Source organism: Dendrobates tinctorius, unplaced genomic scaffold (assembly GCF_039654945.1).
Source record: "Dendrobates tinctorius isolate UK_male_01 unplaced genomic scaffold, ASM3965494v1 ptg000014l, whole genome shotgun sequence".
NCBI classification, from domain to species: domain Eukaryota; kingdom Metazoa; phylum Chordata; class Amphibia; order Anura; family Dendrobatidae; genus Dendrobates; species Dendrobates tinctorius.
The window spans coordinates 20812978-20833199 of NW_027361682.1; the positions used below are offsets into that span (position 1 = coordinate 20812978).

General features: G+C 45.4%; 1 protein-coding gene across 1 annotated transcript in view; it reads right to left on the reverse strand.

Moving 5' to 3' along the window:
- Positions 1–20222, reverse strand: part of ABCA5 (ATP binding cassette subfamily A member 5) — a 244628-nt gene that overhangs the window by 200873 nt on the left and 23533 nt on the right. Inside the window, exons 2-3 of the mRNA XM_073559971.1 lie at positions 20036–20148; positions 1923–2130 (exon numbers count right to left, since the gene is read on the reverse strand). Coding sequence (XP_073416072.1) covers positions 1923–2130; positions 20036–20137 — 310 coding nt within the window. The 5' untranslated portion in view covers positions 20138–20148. The remainder of the gene's footprint in view (positions 1–1922; positions 2131–20035; positions 20149–20222) is intronic.

The following is a 20222-nucleotide window of genomic DNA, read 5'->3' on the forward strand; positions in this document are numbered from 1 at the left end:
TAGTTTAGCTGTGAATCCAGCTCTATGGTGAGAAACACTTACTACAAAAGCATCAGTTTAGCTTGTGAATCCAGCTCTATGATGAGATAAAACACCCTCCATGCTGATGCTTCCTAGTTTTATACAGCAGTACTAATCAGTGTAGCTGTGAATGCAGCTCTATGGTAAGATGAAAAACTTTGTAAGCATGCCGGACTTTCCTTTGTGCCTGTTCGCCCTTATCCAACATGGAGTTTTGTATCTCGCCTTGTCATGGAACTTCCTGTCCTGATTATTTAAGTCCGGGACATGTGTTCCTCTTTAACTGAGTATTTTGTTGCTGTTGGCTCCTGAGCTCCTGCCTGTTGGACTCCCTGCTGCTGCTTGTTACTCAGTGCTCTGCCTCTCCATGTTATGCTGTCTTCAGTCCTCTGTGCGTCTCCCTGATGCTGTCTGTGCTTAACTATTGTCTGGACTTCTAGTGTGTAACTATTCGCCTCTGGATCTGCTGTGGCCTGTAAAGAATCCTAACATCACCATCTCATCTGTTGCAGGAAGTGCTCTGTTAATTTTGCTTTACTTGCATCATTCTATATTGTGTTGTGTTTTCATTACTATTGTAGGAAGTGATCTTATAGTTTTGGTTTCACTTGCATTATTCCATACTGTGCTGTGTTTTCGTTACTATTGCAGGAAGTGATCTGTTTTGTTTCTCTTGTTAATATACTTATTTGCATCAGCTTTGGTGTCAGTGTAGTAATTAAACCTTTAAACAGAGGGTAACTAAGCGCGGCGCTTAGTTACCCGCTATTTACTCAGGATACCAGCTCCCACCAAACTGGTGATGTTGCAACGATATTGTTCACCATATCGTTGCGTGTAACAGGGCCTTTAGGATACTTGGTTGATATTTTTTTCTGTTAAGGGCACTTAGCATAGAATAGCCTGTAGCCTTGGGTTAACTGATAATTCTTTCAGTAAAGAGCACTTCACATATACAACATTGCAGCTTGTAGCCTTGGGTTACCGAGTTAATATGTGTTTTAGAAAAGGGCACTTGGCAAGCAAAAGCTTGCAGCCTTAGGGTCTTTAGTTGCTATTTCTTTCAGTAAAGGACACTTCACATAAACAACCTTGTAACAACCTGCAGACTTAGGGAAATTATTTAATATTTCTTTCAGTAAAGGGAACTTACCTTGGGACCACTGCACTCCAGTTAATGCAACCTCTGGAAAATCTATTCTATTATTTCTAAACACTGTTTTTCGGTGATTCCTTTGTATCCCCGTTCATAGTGCACCCACACACACACGATACACCATTTGAAAGGTAAACTTGCCCCCTTCAGCAAGAAAACAGCCAAACAAACCACACATCGACGATTTGATCACAAAATACAGTTTAAACATTACTTTTCATAAACCTGCAGTAAGGAAAAATGACCTGCAGGTGGCACCACAGTAACCCAAAGCACACTACCAATACATTTATAAACATGCACTGCTTTTTCGCTCATTACTTCACCCCACACACACACACGATACACCATTTGAAAGGTAAACTTGCTCCCTTCAGCAAGAAAACAGCCAAACAAACCACACATCCACGATTTTATCACTAAATACAGTTTAAACATTCATTTTCATAAACCTGCAGAAAGACACAATGACCTGCAGGTGGCACCTCAACCAGAAGACATTTTTTGGCCTCTACTTATCAAAACAATTTATTGTATTACCAATCTACATATATAAATACATGTCTGTGTTCATCATCTCATGAAATACATTTAAATTTGACCAGCTTGCTTTTGCTGAAGTTGCCTGCGCCCCCGATGACCAATGTGCGAAAATTTTGCATGGGCCAAGCTAGTCCATCCATATTTGTGAAAAGCACATATAAATCCCCAGGGCTACTCATGATTTTGATATACAGATATATACCTGAGCCAAGACCATCGATACAGTGCAAAGATGCTAACGTCATGATATTGTCTGTCACATTGGTTGCCGGTGTGTATCCAACAGTGAAGACCTGGATAACGTTCAACTCATTAAGAATATCATTTGGTGTTGCTTCATAATGCTTGTTTGGCATGACCAAGACTAAAAGCAGCCATATCAGTGACCAGATGACAGGATAGAAGATTTCCTGTATTGAAAGAAGAATTAGGTCAGTAATAAATTAGCACATCAAAGAAGAAAAAAAAATTCACACAAATAAAATGGGGTAAATAAGGCTGGTCATGAGGGAGACTTCAACTCTATAGTCTGTAGAATACTAAATGCAGCTCTGGAGTATAATACAGGATGTATCTCGGGATCAGAACAGGATACAGTGAAGGAAACAATTATTTGATCCCTTGCTAATTTCGTGTTTGCTTGCTCACTGACAAAGACATAAACTGTCTATAATATTAAGGGTAGGTTAATTTTAACATTGGGCAAAAGATTAATAAAAAAATAAAATCCAGAAAATCACATTGTATAAATTATATAAATTTAATTGCATTTTGCAGTGAGAAATAAGTATTTGATCCCTCTGGCAAACAAGACTTAATACTTGGTGGCAAAACCCTTGTTGACAAGCACAGCAGTCAGATGTTTTTTGTAGCTGATGATGAGGTTTGCACACATGTCAGGAGGAATTTTGGTCCACTCCTCTTTGCAGATCATCTCTTAACCCCTTCCTGACATGAGACGTACTATCACGTCCATGGGACCCCGGCCCCTATGCCCATGGACGGGATAGTACGTCTACCGCGATCAGCGGCGCCCACGTGGTGAGCGCCGCTGATCGCGGCAGGGTGTCAGCTGATTATCACAGCTGACACCCGGCACAATGTGTCAGGGGCGGTCACGGACCGCCCCCGACACGTTAACCCCTTGCACACCGCGATCAAACATGATCGCGGTGTACCGGGGGTTAAAGGGAAGCATCGGCAGGGAGGGGGCTCCCTCCGTGCTTCCCTGAGCCCCCCACGGCAGCGCAATGTGCAGCGCTGCTGCCGGGGGCTCCTTTCCTGCAGGCCCCCGAATCCAAGATGGCGACGGGGGCCTTCGGGGGCCTGCAGGAAGCTGGCTTCCTCAGTGCCTGCAAAGCGCAGGCATGAGGAAGCCTTCTGCACTGCCTGTGACAGATTGCTGATCTGTCACAGTGATGTGACAGATCAGCAATCTGCCACAGGACAGTGATGTCCCACCTGGGACTATTTAATAAAGTTAAAAAAAAAATAAAAAAAAGTGTTAAAGTAAATTTAAAAAAAAATCGCCAAATAAATTAGAAAAAAAAAAAATATTCCCCCAAATAAATCCATTTTTTAGAAATAAAAAAAAACAATAAAAGTGCACATATTAGGTATCGCCGCGTCCGTAACGACCCGCCCTATAAAATTGTCCCATTAGTTAACCCCTTTAGCGAACCCCTTAAAAAATAAAAATAAAAAACGAAGCAAAAAATAATGATTTATTATACCGTCAAACAAAAAGTGTAATAACGCGCGATCAAAAAGACGCATATAAATATCCATGGTACCGCTGAAAACGTCATCTTGTCCCGCAAAAAACGAGCTGCCACACAGCATCATCCGCAAAAAAATAAAAAACTTATAGCAGAATAAAGCGATGCAAAAATAATTATTTTTTATATAAAATAGTTTTCATTGCATAAAACCGACAAAACATAAAAAAACGACCTAAATAAGGTATCTCTGTAAGCGTACTGACCCGAAGAATAAAACCGCTTTATCAATTTTATCGCACGCGGAACAGTGTAAACGCACCCCCCCCCAAAAGAAATTCATGAAACGCTGGTTTTTGTTCATTCTGCGTCCCAAAAATCGGAATAAAAAGCGATCAAAAAATGTCACGTGCCCGAAAATGGTACCAATAAAAACGTCAACTCGTCCCGCAAAAAATAAGACCTCAAATGACTCGGTGGGTCAAAATACGGAAAAATTAGAGCTCTCAATATGTGGTGATGCAAAAACTATTTTTACAATAAAAAGCGTCTTTTAGCGTGTGACAGCCGCCAAACATAAAAACCGCCATAAATAGTAAATCAAACCCCCCGTTATCACCCCCTTAGTTAGGGAAAAATAATAAAATTAAAAAAATGTATTTATTTCCATTTTTCCATTAGGGTTAGGGTTAGGGCTGAGATTAGGGTTAGGGGTGTGTTGGGGTTCGGGTTGGAGTTAGAATTGGGGGTTTCCACTGTTTGGGCACATCAGGGGCTCTCCAAATGCTACATGGCGTCCGATCTCAATTCCAGCCAATTCTGAGTTGAAAAAGTCAAATGGTGCTCCTTCCCTTCCAAGCTCTGCCATGCGCCCAAACAGTGTTTTACCCCCACATGTAGGGTATCAGCCTACTCAGGTCAAATTGCAAAACAATTTTTGGGGTCCAATTTCTCCTGTTACCCTTAGGAAAATAAAAAATTGGGGGCAAAAATATCATTTTTGTGGAAAAAAATGATTTTTTTATTTTCACGCCCGAGCGTTATAAACTTCTGTGAAGCACTTGGGGGTTCAAAGTGCTCACCACACATCTAGATAAGTTCCGTGGGGGGCCTAGTGTCGAAAATGGGGTCACTTGTGGGAAGTTTCAATAGTTTAGGTACATCAGGGGCTCTCCAAACGCACATGACACCCGCAGACCATTCCATCAAAGTCTGCATTCCAAAATGTCACTGCTTCCCTTCCGAGCCCCGACGTGTGTCCATACAGTAGTTTTCTCCCACATATGGGGTGTCAGCGTACTCAAGACAAATTGGACAACAACTTTTGGGGTCCAATTTCTCCTGTTACCCTTGGGAAAATAAAAAAATTGGGGACTAATTGATCATATTTGTGGAAAAAATACGATTTTTTTATTTTCATGCCTGGGCATTATAAACTTCTGTGAAGCCCTTGGGGGTTCAAAGTGCTCACCACACATCTAGATAAGTTCCTTAGCGGGTCTCGTTTCCAAAATGGGGTCATTTGTGGGGGGTTTCCACTGTTTAGGTACATTAGGGGCTCTCCAAAGGTAACATGACACCCGCAGACCATTCCATCAAAGTCTGCATTCCAAAACGTCACTGCTTCCCTTCCGAGCCCCGACGTGTGCCCATACAGTAGTTTTATCCCACATATGGGGTATCAGCATACTCAGGACAAATTGGACAACAACTTTTGGGGTCCAATTTCTCCTGGTACCCTTGGGAAAATAAAAAAATGGTGACTAAAAGATCATGTTTGTGGAAAAAATACGAATTTTTTATTTTCACGCCCGGGCGTTATAAACTTCTGTGAAGCACTGGGGGGTTCAAAGTGCTCACCACACATCTAGATAAGTTCCTTGGGGGGTCTAGTTTACAAAATGCTGTCATTTGTGGGGGGCTTCCACTGTTTATGTACATCAGGGGTTTTCCAATCGCGACATGGTGTCCGATCTCAATTCCAGCCAAAAACATCAAATGGCACTGCTTCCCTTCCGAGCTCTGCCATGCGCCCAAATAGTGGTTTACCCCCACATGTGGGGTATCAGCTTACTCAGGACAAATTGCACAATAACTTTTAGGGTCCTGTTACCCTTGGAAAAATAAGAATTAAGGGTGAAAAGATCATTTTCGTGAAAAAATATGATTTTTTAATTGTACGGCTTTATGTTATAAACTTCTGTGAAGCCCTTGGGGGTTCAAAGTTCTCACCACACATCTAGATAAGTTCCTTAGGGGGTCTAGTTTCCAAAATGGTGTCATTTGTGGGGGGTTTCCACTGTTTTGGTACATCAGGGGTTTTCCAATCGCGACATGGTGTCCGATCTCAATTCCAGCCAAAAACGTCAAATGGCGCTGCTTCCCTTCCGAGCTCTGCCATGCGCCCAAATAGTGGTTTACCCCCACATGTGGGGTATCAGCGTACTCTGGACAAATTGCACAATAACTTTTAGGGTCCTGTTACCCTTGGGAAAATAAAAATTGGGGTGAAAAGATCATTTTTGTGGAAAAAATATGATTTTTTAATTGTACCGCTGTACGTTATAAACTTCTGTAAAGCCCTTGTGGGTTCAAAGTTATCACCACATATCTAGATAAGTTCCTTGGGGGGTCTAGTTTCCAAAATGGGGTCACTTGTAGGGGGTTTCCACTGTTTAGGTACATCAGGGACTCTCCAAACGTGACATGGCGTCCGATCTGAATTCCAGCCAATTTTGCATTGAAAAAGTCAAACGACGCTCCTTCCATTCTGAGCTCTGCCATGCGCCGAAACAGTCGTTCCCCCCCACATATCAGGTATCAGCGTACTCAGGACAAATTGCACAATAACTTTTGCAGTCCAATTTCTCCTGTTACCCTTGGTAAAATAAAAAAAATTGAACCTGAAGTATTTGTTTTGTGAAAAAAAGTTAGATGTTCATTTTTTTTAAATATTCAAAAAAATTGAACGCACCTAAAGGGTTAATAAACTTCTTGAATGTGGTTTTGAGCACCTTAAGGGGTGCAGTTTTTAGAATGGTGTCACTTTGGGGTATTTTCTATCATATAGACCCCTCAAAGTGACCTCAAATGTGATGTGGTCCTAAAAATAAAATGGTGTTGTAAAAATGAGAAATCGCTGGTCAACTTTTAACCCTTATAACTTCCTAACAAAAAAAAAATTTTGGTTCCAAAATTGTGCTGATGTAAAGTAAACATGTGGGAAATGTTAGTTATCAAGTTTTTTGTGTGCTGTATCTCTGTGATTTAAGGGCATAAAAATTCAAAGTTGGAAAATTGCGAAATTTTCAAAATTTTCGCCAAATTTCCGTTTTTCTCACAAATAAACGCAAGTTATTTGAATGAAATTTTACCACTAACATGAAGTACAATATGTCACGAGAAAACATTGTCAGAATCACCGGGATCCATGGAAGCGTTCCAGAGTTATGACCTCATAAAGGTACAGTGGTCAGAATTGTAAAAATTGGCCCGGTCATGAACGTGCAAACCACCCTTGGGGGTGAAGGGGTTAATCATTAAGATTTTGAGGTTGTCACTTGGCAACTCGAAGCTTCAACTCCTTCCATAAGTTTTCTATGGGATTAAGGTCTGGAGACTGGCTCGGCCACTCCATGACCTTAATGAGCTTCTCTTTGAGCCACTCCTTTGTTGTCTTGGCTGTATGATTTTGGGTCATTTTCTTGCCGGAAGACCCAGCTATGACCCATTTTTAATGTCCTGACGGAGGGAAAGGGTTGTCACAAAGGATTTTACGTTACATGGCTCCATCCATTCTCCCATTGATGCAGTGCAGTAGTCCTGTGAACTTAGAAGAGAAACACCCCCAAAAATAGGTATTAGACCTCCCGGTAATGATGTTTCCAGGAGTCCATCCTGACAGCACCATGGAGGACGTCCTCCTCCTCCTTACAGGGACAGGAAAGCACACGAGAGGTTAAAAGGCCCCGTCCCACCCCTTTCCCTCAGTGACTTAACAAGAACCACAGCGTGGATAATGCTATAACTCTTTTAATGGTATCATCATATTACATCATATGACATAACTTAACAAAACAAAACATAACAGGGAGGGAACTACCCGTGCTGTCAGGATGGACTCCTGGAAGCATCATTACCGGTAGGTCTAATGCCTATTTTCCAGGACGTCCACCTGACAGCACCATGGAGAGTACCAAAGCACCTCCTCAGGGTGGGATCACCGCCTGGAGAACTTTTCTCAAAAAAAGGGGGTTTGTTGGCCTGATAGCACGTCAAGTTTGTAGTGCTTGCAAAATGTATTCAGGCTGGCCCAGGTTGCCGCTCTACAAATCTGCTCGACTGAGGCGCCTGCGCGCTCGGCCCAGGAGGCTGAAACTGCCCTAGTAGAGTGGGCCCTTAAGGTATCTGGTGGGTTGGCGCCTTCCGACTGGTAGGCATCTGAAATTACTGATGTGATCCATCTTGCGATGGACGTCTTAGAGGATTTTCTCCCCCTATTTTTACCCCCGAAGAGGATGAACAAGTTTGAGTCAATACGCCAGTCATTGGTGGCCTCTAGATAGCTTATAACTGCCCGTCTTACATCTAGGGAGTGGAGACGCTGTTCTTTCTCATTGCGGGGATTGCTGCAGAAGGATGGTAGCACTATCTCCTGATTTATATTCTGGTAAGAGGCTACCTTGGGGATAAAAGCCGGATCTAATCTTAAGGTTATATGATCGTCTCTGATCTGGAGATATGGATCCTTGGTGGACAGGGCCTGGATCTCCCCTATTCTTTTGGCCGTGGTGATGGCTACGAGGAAAGCCGTCTTTCGAGAGAGAGTCGAAATGGACTATCACTAGGCATGTATGGGTCCCTACATAAAGATCTGAGTACCAGGCCGAGGTCCCAGGGCGGGGTGAGCTGCCTAATTGTGGGGCGAAGACGCTGCGTGGCCTTTTTGAATCTTACCACCCAAGGATGGGAGGCTAAAGGGTAGTCGAAGAAGGCGCTCAACGCCGAGATCTGGACCTTTAACGTGCTGGGTTTAAGCCCCTTATTATATCCCGACTGCAGAAAGTCTAGGACACTAGGGAGGTCAGGGGTACGTGCCGAGAGGTCGGACCTGCCACTTTCCAGGCAGAATCTCTTCCATATTTTTCTGTAGATTGCGGATGTTACCGGTTTCCTGCTGGCCAGTAGAGTGGATATGACCTGCTCAGATAAGCCCTTTGCTCTCAGTATGTCCCTTTCAGGATCCATGCCGAGAGGCGTAGCCTTGCTGGGTCTGGATGGCGAATCGGCCCCTGGTGGATAACATCTCCCTTCAGGGGTAGCTCGACTGGGTTTCCTACTGCCATGGCTCCTAGCAGCGGAAACCAGCTTCTCTTTGGCCAGTATGGCACTATTAATATCACCGACGCGCGGTCCTCGCAGATCTTCCTGAGTACCGCCGGTATCAGCGCCAGTGGCGGGAATGCATACAAGAGGGGTTCCGTCCAGGCCTGGCTCAGGGCATCTACTCCGTCCGGGTTATCTGCTGGGTTCAAGGAGTAGAATCTGGCGACCTTTGAGTTCTTCCGGTTTGCAAACAGGTCTATACTGGGGGTTCCCCGACGCTGACAAAGCTGATGGAAGATTTCTTCGTTTAGCTCCCACTCTGTCGGGCTGACCCGCTGTCTGCTTAGATAGTCTGCTACTACGTTCTGAGAACCCTCTAGGTGGATTGCCGTTATGGAGAGGACCACCTCTTCTGCCCAGGCGAATATTCGACCTGCGAGTGCCTGGAGTGGTCGATGTCTCGGACCTCCCTGGTGTTTCAGGAATGAGACTGCCGTTGTGTTGTCGGACAATATCCGGACATGTCGATTTCTCACTACCGACCGGTTCTGACGCAGGGTTTCCCAGACCGCATAGAGCTCCCTGAAGTTGGAGGATCTGCTTCTGATGCTGACCGGCCATCTTCCTTGAAAAATTCTCCCTTCTACGTGGGCTCCCCATCCCCACGTACTGGCGTCTGTGGTGATTATCACGTACGGCGAGGTTGTCCATAGCACGCCCACCTGTAAGTTCTGGGGCTGTATCCACCACCGCAGGGATCTTCTTACCGTGTCTGGTAAGGATATGGGCACGTCGAGAGAATCCTGACGCCTGTTCCATCCTGCGAGGATTTCCTTTTGCAGGGGCCTCGAATGGGACTGGGCCCATCTGATGCATGGAATGCAAGCCGTCATCAGACCCAGAACTTCCATTGCACCTCTTATGGAGGAGCGGTGTCTCAGTAGTCCCTTAACTCTGTCTTGAATTGTCTGCTGCTTTTTTCTCGGTAGCCGGGATATTCTGTCTCTTGAATCCAGAAGGACTCCCAGGAAGATCTTCCTGCTTTCTGGTTTTAGGTCTGACGTCTGGTCGTTGATCAGCCAGCCGAGATACTCCAGTGTTCTGATCGTTCGGCTTCTGTCCTGGATGAGCCTTTCTTCTGATCCTGCGACTAGGAGAAAGTCATCTAGATACGGTATTATAATGACTCCCTGCTTTCTCAAGTAGGCTACCACCTCCGCTACCAGCTTTGTAAATATTCGGGGGGCCGAAGCCAGCCCGAACGGAAGGCACTGGAACTGGAAGTGGCAGGTCCGGGATGGTAGACTGATTGCGAATCTTAATAGGCTTTGAGATGCGGAATGGATGGGGACCTGATAGTATGCACTCTTCAGGTCCAGAGTACACATGACAGCATCCCTGTCTATAAGTTGAATCGCTGAGCGTATTGATTCCATTCGAAACCTTTTGTATACCACCCAGGCATTTAGGGGTTTTAAGTTTATAATTGTTCTGGCCTCGCCAGATGGTTTTGTAATGGAGAATAGGGAAGAGTAATGACCTTTTCCCCTCTCCTGCTGCGGAACTGGCACTATGACCTCTGCCCACATGGTAGAGTCTTCCGGGACTACGGTGGGGGCGATGTATCTGTCGGGGGGAGGGGAATAACATTCTATGCTGTACCCTTCTGTGATGGTTCTGAGGACCCACCGGTTCTGGGTTACCTGGCGCCACCTTGCTGCGAATCGTCGCAGTCTTCCCCCGACACCTATGGCGTCATTGCCTTCTAGACCTGGAGGATGACGCGAAAAGAGGGGCCTTGCTTCTCCCCACTTGGCTCTGAGTGTTTCTAAAGGAGCCCCTGTTGGATCTACCCTGGCTCCTAAAATCGGTCTGTCTCCTGAAAAAGGACCCTCTACGAAAAGACTGGGGACGCTTGGGTTTTTCTTCTGGAAACCCCTTGTTTTTGTCAGACACCTGCTCTAGGATGCTATCTAGAGCTGGCCCGAACACCCTTGAGCCTGAAAAGGGGATGGAGCAAAGCTTTGCCTTTGAAGCGTTATCCCCAGACCAAGACTTCAGCCAAACCGCTCGCCTAGCTGCGTTGGAAAGGGAGCTGTTTCTGGCTGCGAATCTTACTGATTCGACCGATGTATCTGAAAGGAACGCAGTGGCTGATTTCATCAGAGGGAGGGAAGCTAGGATCTCAGATCTAGGGGTCTTGTTGGATAAATGCTCTTCCAACTGCCCCACCCATAAGAACATGGACCTGGCCACTGAGGTGGCTGCTATGTTAACCTTAGTAAGGGCAGCTGCCGATTCCCATGTTCTCTTTAACAGAATATCCGCCTTCCGGTCCATCGGGTCACCCTAGCTACAGGAACATCGATTTTAGGAATTTCCTCGGTGTCCTCTAACTTAAACAGGTATTTCCTGCCTTGGTCCCTCCTGTCAATCGGGATCTCCCCCTCCTCGGGATCCGAGTCCCGGGGGTCTGACCCTTCAGGCGAACTTGTCTCCGAGGCTAGCTCCATCTCCCACCTCGGCCGCTTCCGGCTTGGCCCCGGACTAGGGGACTGCTGCCGTGAGAGACTGGATCTGGAGGCCTGTACTTCCTCCCGAATCAAGGATTGCATCTCGGCCAGGAGGGACGGCTGCTCGTCTCTTACGACCCTTGAAGTGCAGGGTCCGCAGAGAGTCTTGGAATAGTTGTCTGGCAGCTTTACCCGGGCATCTGACAGACTTAGATGTGGCCTTTACCGAGTCCTTAACCTCTGTCGGGGGGGCTGGGGTACCCTTCTCCTGTACGATACAGAACAGGGATAGTCGGGTCAGTTATCCTGGGCTGCGGGGAAGGCTGTGTGGGGGTTGGATTGCGCCAGGCGCACTTACCCCTCTGTTGGCTGGCGCCTCTGGGTCCATACCAGTGAAGCAGCTGTTGCCTGCGGTGAGCTGCTAGCGTGCGGAGATCTCCTGGTCTGCGGTGAGCTGCTGGCGTGCGGTGAGAGCTGCTGATGCGGCGAGCTGCTGGCGTGCCCAGGCTGCTGGCGCGCTGTTTTCAAATCGGCGCGTGACGTCATTGCCGCGCGCCGGCCACTTCCGCTTCCTGTTCTGAAGCCCCGCCCACCGAGCGTCTTGCAATGGCGGCGCCCATTGCGGGGACCCGGCTCCAGCTGCCCCGGGATCTCTCTCACCGGCGCCCACACCGCCGGCTGCGTGCGGGGCAAGCGCTTCCAGCCGCAACCGCCGCGCGGTCTGTATGTCGCGCCGGCATCGCTCGCTGCCTGCGGGGACCCGGGCGACTGCCGCGCGGCCTGGAGCCGAGAGCCTCCCACCGGGAGGAGCGGCTTTCTCCAGGAGCGACGTCCTGCTCCTGGCTTTGGGGCAGAGGGACTCCCCACCGGGAAGTGTCGGCCCTGGGCATCCTGACAGGGGGAAGGATTGGACCGGCCGCCCGATCCCCCTGCGCCCTCAGGTAATCTTCCTGCTCCTCTCGTATGTCCCTCCGTGAAGGGACAGGAAAGACACTGAGGGAAAGGGGTGGGACGGGGCCTTTTAACCTCTCGTGTGCTTTCCTGTCCCTGTAAGGAGGAGGACGTCCTCCATGGTGCTGTCAGGTGGACGTCCTGGAAACATAATGTTTCCACCTCCATGCTTGACAGTGAGGATGGTGTTCTTTGGGTCAAAGGCAGCATTTCTTTTCCTCCAAACACAGCGAGTTGGGATAATGCCAAAGGCCTCAATCTTTGCCTCATCTGGCCACAGCACCTTCTCCCAATCACTCACAGAATCATCCAGGGGTTCACTGGCAAACTTCAGACGGGCCTGCACATGTGCCTTCTTGCACAGGGGGACCTTGCGGGCACTGCAGGATTTTAAACCTTTATGGCGCAATGTGTTACCAATGGTTCTCTTGGTGACTGTGGTTCCAGCTGTCTTGAGATGATTAACTAGTTCCCCCCGTGTAGTTTTAGGCTGATCTCTCACCTTCCTCATGATCAAGGATACCTCACAAGGTGAGATTTAGCATGGTGCCCCAGGTCAGTGTCGATTGACATCATTTTGTATTTCTTCCATTTCTTACTATTGCACCAACAGTTGTGTCCTTCTCACCCAGTGTCTTACGTTTGTAAGCCCATTCCAGCTTTGTGCAGGTCTATGATCTTGTCCCTGACATCCTTAAAAAGGTCTTTGGTCTTGCCCATCTGATTGAGTCTGTGCAAAGGAGTCTTTTATAAAGGTGACTATGTAAGACAGCTGTCTTTAATGCAGGTAACGAGTTGATTAGGAGCATCTAACTGGTCTGTAGGAGCCAGAACTCTTAATGGTTGGTAGGGGATCAAATACTTATTTCTCACTGCAAAATGCAAATAAATTTATACAATGTGATTTTCTTTTGATATTCTCTCTCTCAATGTTAAAATTAACTTACCCTTATGGTGAGTGCAGCTCTGGAGTATAATACAGGATGTAACTCAGGGTCAGAACAGATAAGTAATGTAATGTATGTATACAGTGACTGCACCAGCAGAATAGTGAGTGCAGCTCTGGAGTATAAGGGTATGTGCACAAGCTGCGGATTCTGCTACGGATCCGCAGTGGATTTGGCCCTGCGGATCCGCAGCAGATTCTGCTGCATTGTACAGAACCTTTATTTCCTATAGAAATAAAAAAACGCAGTGCACATGTTGCGGATTTTTCCGCGCGGTTTTACTGCGGGTTACAATCCGCAGCATGTCAATTCTTTGTGCGGATTTCGCTGCGGTTTCACACCTATCCATTATGAGGTGTGAAACTGCATGGCAAAACCGCAGGCTAATCCGCAGGACTTTTGTCCTGCGGATTTTTCATCAAAATCCGCACAACCTAAAAACTACGTGTGCACTTACCCTAATACAGGATGTAACTCAGAATCAGTACAGGATAAGTAATGTATGTACACAGTGACTGCACCAGCAGAATAGTGAGTGAAGCTCTGGAGTATAATACAGGATGTAACTCAGGATCAGTACAGGATAAGTAATGTAATGTATGTACACAGTGACTGCACCAGCAGAATAGTGAGTGCAGCTCTAGAGTATAATACAGGATGTAACTCAGGATCAGTACAGGATAAGTAATGTAATGTGTGTACACAGTGACTGCACCAGCAGAACAGTGAGTGCAGCTCTGGGGTATAATACAGGATGTAACTCAGGAAAAGTACAGGATAATCATAGAATCATAGAATCGTAGAGTTGGAAGGGACCTCCTGGGCCATCTGGTCCAACCCCCTGCTCAATGCCTGTCCAGCCTCTGTTTGAAGACTTCCATTGAAGGAGAACTCACAACTTCTCCTGGCAGCCTGTTCCACTCATTGATCACTCTAACTGTCAAAAAGTTTTTTCTAATATCTAATCTGTGTCTCCTCCCATTCAGTTTCATCCCATTGCTTCTAGTCTTTCCTTGTGCAAATGAGAATAAAGTTGATCCTTCTACAATGTGACAGCCCTTTAGATATTTGTAGACAGCTATTAAGTCTCCTCTCAGTCTTCTCTTTTGCAAACTAAACAATCCCAAATCCTGCAACCTTTCCTCATAAGACAGGGTTTGCAGTCCGGTCACCATTCTGGTTGCTCTTTTCTGAACTTGCTCCAGTTTGTTAATGTCTTTTTTAAAATGTGGTGCCCAAAACTGGACACAATATTCCAGATGAGGTCTGACCAAAGAGGAGTAGAGGGAAATAATGACTTCACGTGATCTAGACTGTATGCTTCTGTTAATACATCCTAGAATTGCATTTGCCTTTTTTGCTGCTGCATCACATTGTTGACTCAAATTCAGTCTGTGATCTATTAGTATACCAAAGTCTTTTTCACATGTGCTGTCACTAAGCCCTATTCCTCCCATTCTGTATATGCTTTTTTCATTTTTATTGCCCAGATGTAGTACTTTGCATTTCTCCCTGTTAAAAAACATTCTGTTAGTTGCTGCCCACTTCTCCAGTTTATTTAAATCTTTTTGAATCCTCTCTCTCTCTTCTCTAGTATTAGCTATCCCTCCTAGCTTTGTGTCATCAGCAAATTTAATCAGTTTACCCTCAATTCCTTCATTTAAATCGTTGATAAAGATGTTGAACAATATAGGGCCCAGGACAGAGCCCTGTGGTACCCCACTTGAGACATTCTTCCAACTGGATGTGCAGCCATTTACGACCACTCTTTGGGTCAGATCACTAAGCCAGTTATGAATCCACCTAACAGTTGCCTTGTCCATTCCATACTTAGTCATTTTTTCAATAAGGATTGTATGAGAGACTTTGTCAAATGCTTTGCTGAAGTCAAGATATACTATATCTACAGCATTTCCTTGATCCACCCAATCAGTGATACCGTCATAGAAGGAAATTAAGTTAGTCTGACATGACTTATTAGTTACAAACCCATGCTGACTCTGTTTAATCACTTCATTCTTATCCAGGTATTGACATACATGTTGTTTAATAATTTGTTCAAAGATCTTTCCTGGTATAGAAGTCAGACTCACCGGCCTATAGTTGCCTGGGTCCACCTTCTTCCCCTTTTTGAAGATAGGAACAACATTTGCTCTTCTCCAGTCTTCTGGCACTTCTCCTGTTCTCCAAGAATTTTCAAAGATTATGGAGAGGGGTTCAAAAATTTCTTCTGCTATCTCCTTCAGTACTCTGGGGTGTAATTCATCTGGACCTGGAGACTTGAATTCATTTAGGTTAGCTAAGTGTTTCCTCACTATCTTTCTGTTTATAGATATCCTGGATTCTTCTATTCCCTTAATAGGACAATGAAGAACAGTTGATGTTACATTTCCTTTCTGAGAGAAAACAGATGCAAAATAGGAATTTAAAAGTTCAGCCTTCTCAACATCCTGTCTTACCATTTCATCATTTTCATCCTGTAAAAATCCTATAGCATCTTTGACTTTTCTTTTACATTTGACATATCCCCAAAATCCTTTATTATTGCTTTTGACATCTCTTGCAAGCCTCAATACATTTTCAGCTTTAGATAATCTAATTTGTGCCCTGCAGGTTCTGCAGACAGCATTATATTCTTCTTTAGATATGCCTCCCTCTTTCCATTTTATAAACATTTTTTTCTTCCTTTTTAGCATGTGCTTAAGTTCTGTGTTCATCCATCCTGGTTTCCTTAAATGCTTCCTATTCTTCCCTCTTTTCGGAATTGTTAACAACTGTGCTTTGAGAATTTCATTTTTCAAGATTTCCCATCCTTCCTGGACATTTTTGTCTTTAAGGATATCCAGCCATTGGATCCCTCCAATTCTCTTTCTGAATCCCTTAAAATCTGCCTTTCTGAAATCTAACCTTGACGTCTGAGTCTTCACAGGTCTTCCGCCTCTAGTTATCCAAAATTCTAAAATAGCATGGTCGCTACCTCCTAGGGTCCCAGCCACTTTTACCTCCTCAACCATTTCCTCCCTGTTTATAAGGATTAGATCCAAGGTAGCAGTTCCCCTTGTTTTCTCCCCTACCTTTTGGAAGATAAAGTTGTCAGCAAGAGAGGATAAGAATTTCCTTGACCTGTTAGTTTTGCCTAAGACAGATTCCCAACAAATGTCTGGATAGTTGAAATCTCCCATGACAACTATGTCATATTTTTTGGAGAACTTGGCCATTTGATGCATAAAGAGTTCATCCATATCTTCAGCTTGCACAGGCGGCCTGTAGTAAATGCCTACAATGGTGTCCTTTCCATTGTTCTGTCCTTGTATTCTTACCCAAACAGTTTCCACAGAACTTCCAGTCTCTGAAGCTTCAATCTCTATGCAGATATTCGCGTTTCTAACATACAGTGCAACACCCCCGCCTCGTTTATCAAGTCTGTTTCTTGCAAATAAGTTGTATCCTTCTAGTCTTGTATTCCAATCATGTGTATTGTCCCACCAAGTTTCAGTGATTCCAATGACATCATATTTCTTTTCCTGTGTTAGTAGTTCCAATTCTCCTTGTTTGTTGCCCATGCTTTGTGCATTAGTATAGAAACATTTTAGTTTGTGATTGGTTTCTCTTTCTCCAATATTTCTCCAATATTTTTATTAATTAGATAATTAGATTAATTAATTAATTAGATTAGATAAGTAATGTAATATATGTACACAGTGACTGCACCAGCAGAATAGTGAGTGCAGCTCTGGAGTATAATGCAGGATGTAACTCAGGATAAGTAATGTATGTACACAGTGACTGCACCAGCAGAATAGTGAGTGCAGCTCTGGAGTATAACAGGATGTAACTTCAAATTTGCACTAAATTAGTGATATACGCACACACTGTTCTACATTTTTACTCTCCGCTAAATGCAAATGTATGTTGTTTTAGGTGGACATTTCTTTGTTTTGCCAAGTAATACAGTGTTTTTTAGATAAAATCATGTGAGACACTTTGTGTGATTTATCCTAAAGATGAGGCATGGAAGTGGGAACAAACGCGGCAACTGGCAATAACACTGACATGACTCTACCTGGAAATGTGCCAGAGCCAAAAGCTCATCTGCGACATCCCAAAGGCACAGCTTACATGACGAGCCTCTCTGCATACAGCAATTACTGTGACTGATGCTGGGGACTTCTACTTGTGTCAATGAAAAAGGTATAATATGCAGAGAAGAAAGCAAAACATTCATTAGCCCAGAAGAGTTCATAAAAGAATACTGGGATTGTAGAACTGGCACTATGCTGGTACTATGACTACAATGGTAACCTTACTGGTGCTGCAATGTGCCCTTACTGGTGCTGCAGGGTGTCGTTGCATGGTACTGCGCGGTGCCACTGCAAGGTACTGCGAGGTACTGCCTGATGCCGTTGCTGCAATGTGCCGTTATTAGTGATGCTCGGTGCCACTGCTGTTGCTGGAATGTGTGGTTGCTGGTGCTGCAATGTGCTGTTACTAGTGCAGCATGGTGCCATTGGTGAATGGTGCTCTTGCAGCGTGGTGCAGTTGATGGTGCTGCAATGTGCCATTACTGGTGCAGCATGGTGCCATTGGTGAATGGTGCTCTTGCAGCATGGTGCAGTTGATGGTGCTGCAATGTGCTGTTACTGGTGCTGCATGGTGCCATTGGTGAATGGTGCTCTTGCAGCATGGTGCAGTTGATGGTGCTGCAATGTGATGCTACTGGTGCTGCATGGTGCCATTGGCGAATGGTGCTCTTGCAGCATGGTGCAGTTGATGGTGCTGCAATGTGCTGTTACTGGTGCTGCATGGTGCCATTGGTGAATGGTGCTCTTGCAGCACGGTGCAGTTGATGGTGCTGCAATGTGATGCTACTGGTGCTGCATGGTGCCATTGGTGAATGGTGCTCTTGCAGCATGGTGCAGTTGATGGTGCTGCAATGTGCTGTTACTGGTGCTGCATGGTGCCATTGATGAATGGTGCTCTTGCAGCATGGTGCAGTTGATGGTGCTGCAATGTGCTGTTACTGGTGCTGCATGGTACCATTGGTGAATGGTGCTCTTGCAGCACGGTGCAGTTGATGGTGCTGCAATGTGCTGTTACTGGTGCTGCATGGTGCCATTGGTGAATGGTGCTCTTGCAGCATGGTGCAGTTGATGGTGCTGCAATGTGCTGTTACTGGTGCTGCATGGTACCACTGGTGAATGGTGCTCTTGCAGCACGGTGCAGTTGATGGTGCTGCAATGTGCAGTTACTGGTGCTGCATGGTGCCATTGATGAATGGTGCTCTTGCAGCATGGTGCAGTTGATGGTGCTGCAATGTGCTGTTACTGGTGCTGCATGGTGCCATTGGTGAATGGTGCTCTTGCAGCATGGTGCAGTTGATGGTGCTGCAATGTGCTGCTACTGGTGCTGCATGGTTCCATTGCTGAATGGTGCTCTTGATGGTGCTGCAATGTGCTGTTACTGGTGCTGCATGGTGCCATTGGTGAATGGTGCTCTTGCAGCATGGTGCAGTTGATGGTGCTGCAATGTGCTGCATGGTGCTGTTATTGGTAACGCACTAGAACACTATGTCTCTACAGAGCTCATGTAAACAGAAAACCTCAACCTGCCTGCAACTAAAGTAACCCGAACTTGCTTTTGGCTTATCACTCAGTTACTGTGAGAGAGACAACTGATACTAGAAGAGGGGGCTGGACGATGTAAAGCTAAAAATGTCCACTGTGCAAATGGATTATCCAGCTGAGTGTCTTGGGAGGGGCTCCGCTCACCAAAAGTAACTGTGAATAGCTGGGGTGGGGGGAAGAAGAGTTCAGCAATTTGATTATGGCTTTCCTAATGCTATCATTATGGAGCAGAACTGTAAATATAAAAGCGGCTGCTAATCCCCTTGGCCTTTGGTGGTAGATTAGGGGCCATCGTAGACAGCTGGAGTGGGTCAGATGTGACTACTGGATTGCTCGGATACTCAACTGGACCATCATTGAGAAAAAAAAAGCATTATACGATGCCTGGCGACAATGAGAGGTTTGTCTCATTCTTGCAGTTCAAGAGAGAACCACTCCCCAGCCTCACAGCTTTCTAATCCTGGGGGGACGATGTGATCCTGACAATTGACGGTTCGGACTGGAGGCATGGACGCACCGATGGCCTGAACTTTGCTTCTGCAGTATGGGAGGACAGCAGGATCTGGACAGCACTTGCAAGAGCACACTGCTTGCCTAAGAAACTGGCCACCTCCGATAAATTGCAGAAGTGGACGGTAACCTAAGCATCAAACAGTAAATTATTGAATTAAAAATCTCTCAGGACTTTAAATAAAAGTTGCTGTTTTTTACAAGCAATTTGCAATGTCATGTACTTTCGAAGATGAAACAACTCCTTTAATGGTGAAGTCAGAACAGACCAGCGAAAGTACGATCCTTCTGACAACTATAGCCAGTCTTCAGGTAAGTCCACAAAGGACAAAGAGATTGCATATTTTACCTTCAGATCAGCAATGGTTTTAACAAATTTCATTCACATTTACAGAATTTCACCTTATGGAAATTGCAAGTCAAGAGTGCAGATTTGTGGTGGTTTAGAAAAGCAAAAAAATCTGCAATCAAAGTTTTCAAAATTCGCACTGGAATACCTGAAGATCTGCACCAAAATCCACAAGGTTTAGTGAGGACTTATTTAGCGGATTTTCCTACGGATTCTTGGTTGATACCTTTAAGCTTGTAAGAAATGTGATTTTTTTTCTTCCTGCTATTATTACACAGCATTTTCCATCTATGGCAACAAGCCCACATTCCCCTGTGTTTCCCAGAGATCGTGAAATAGATGCAGAGCTGAGCTGCGGATAAAATCTCTCCGACGTACCTGCAACGTGTCCTTCTTTGTCCTACATTTCACTAGGTAATTCTTGTACAGGAGAGTTCTGGTCTGCGCCCATATGCCCACATCTTTCATGTCGGAGGGCATCTTATAAAAACCTGCAGACAGAAAAAGGACACGTTCTCAACACACATTATATGGACAGAAGTATTATGCCCCCTCCACAATGCAC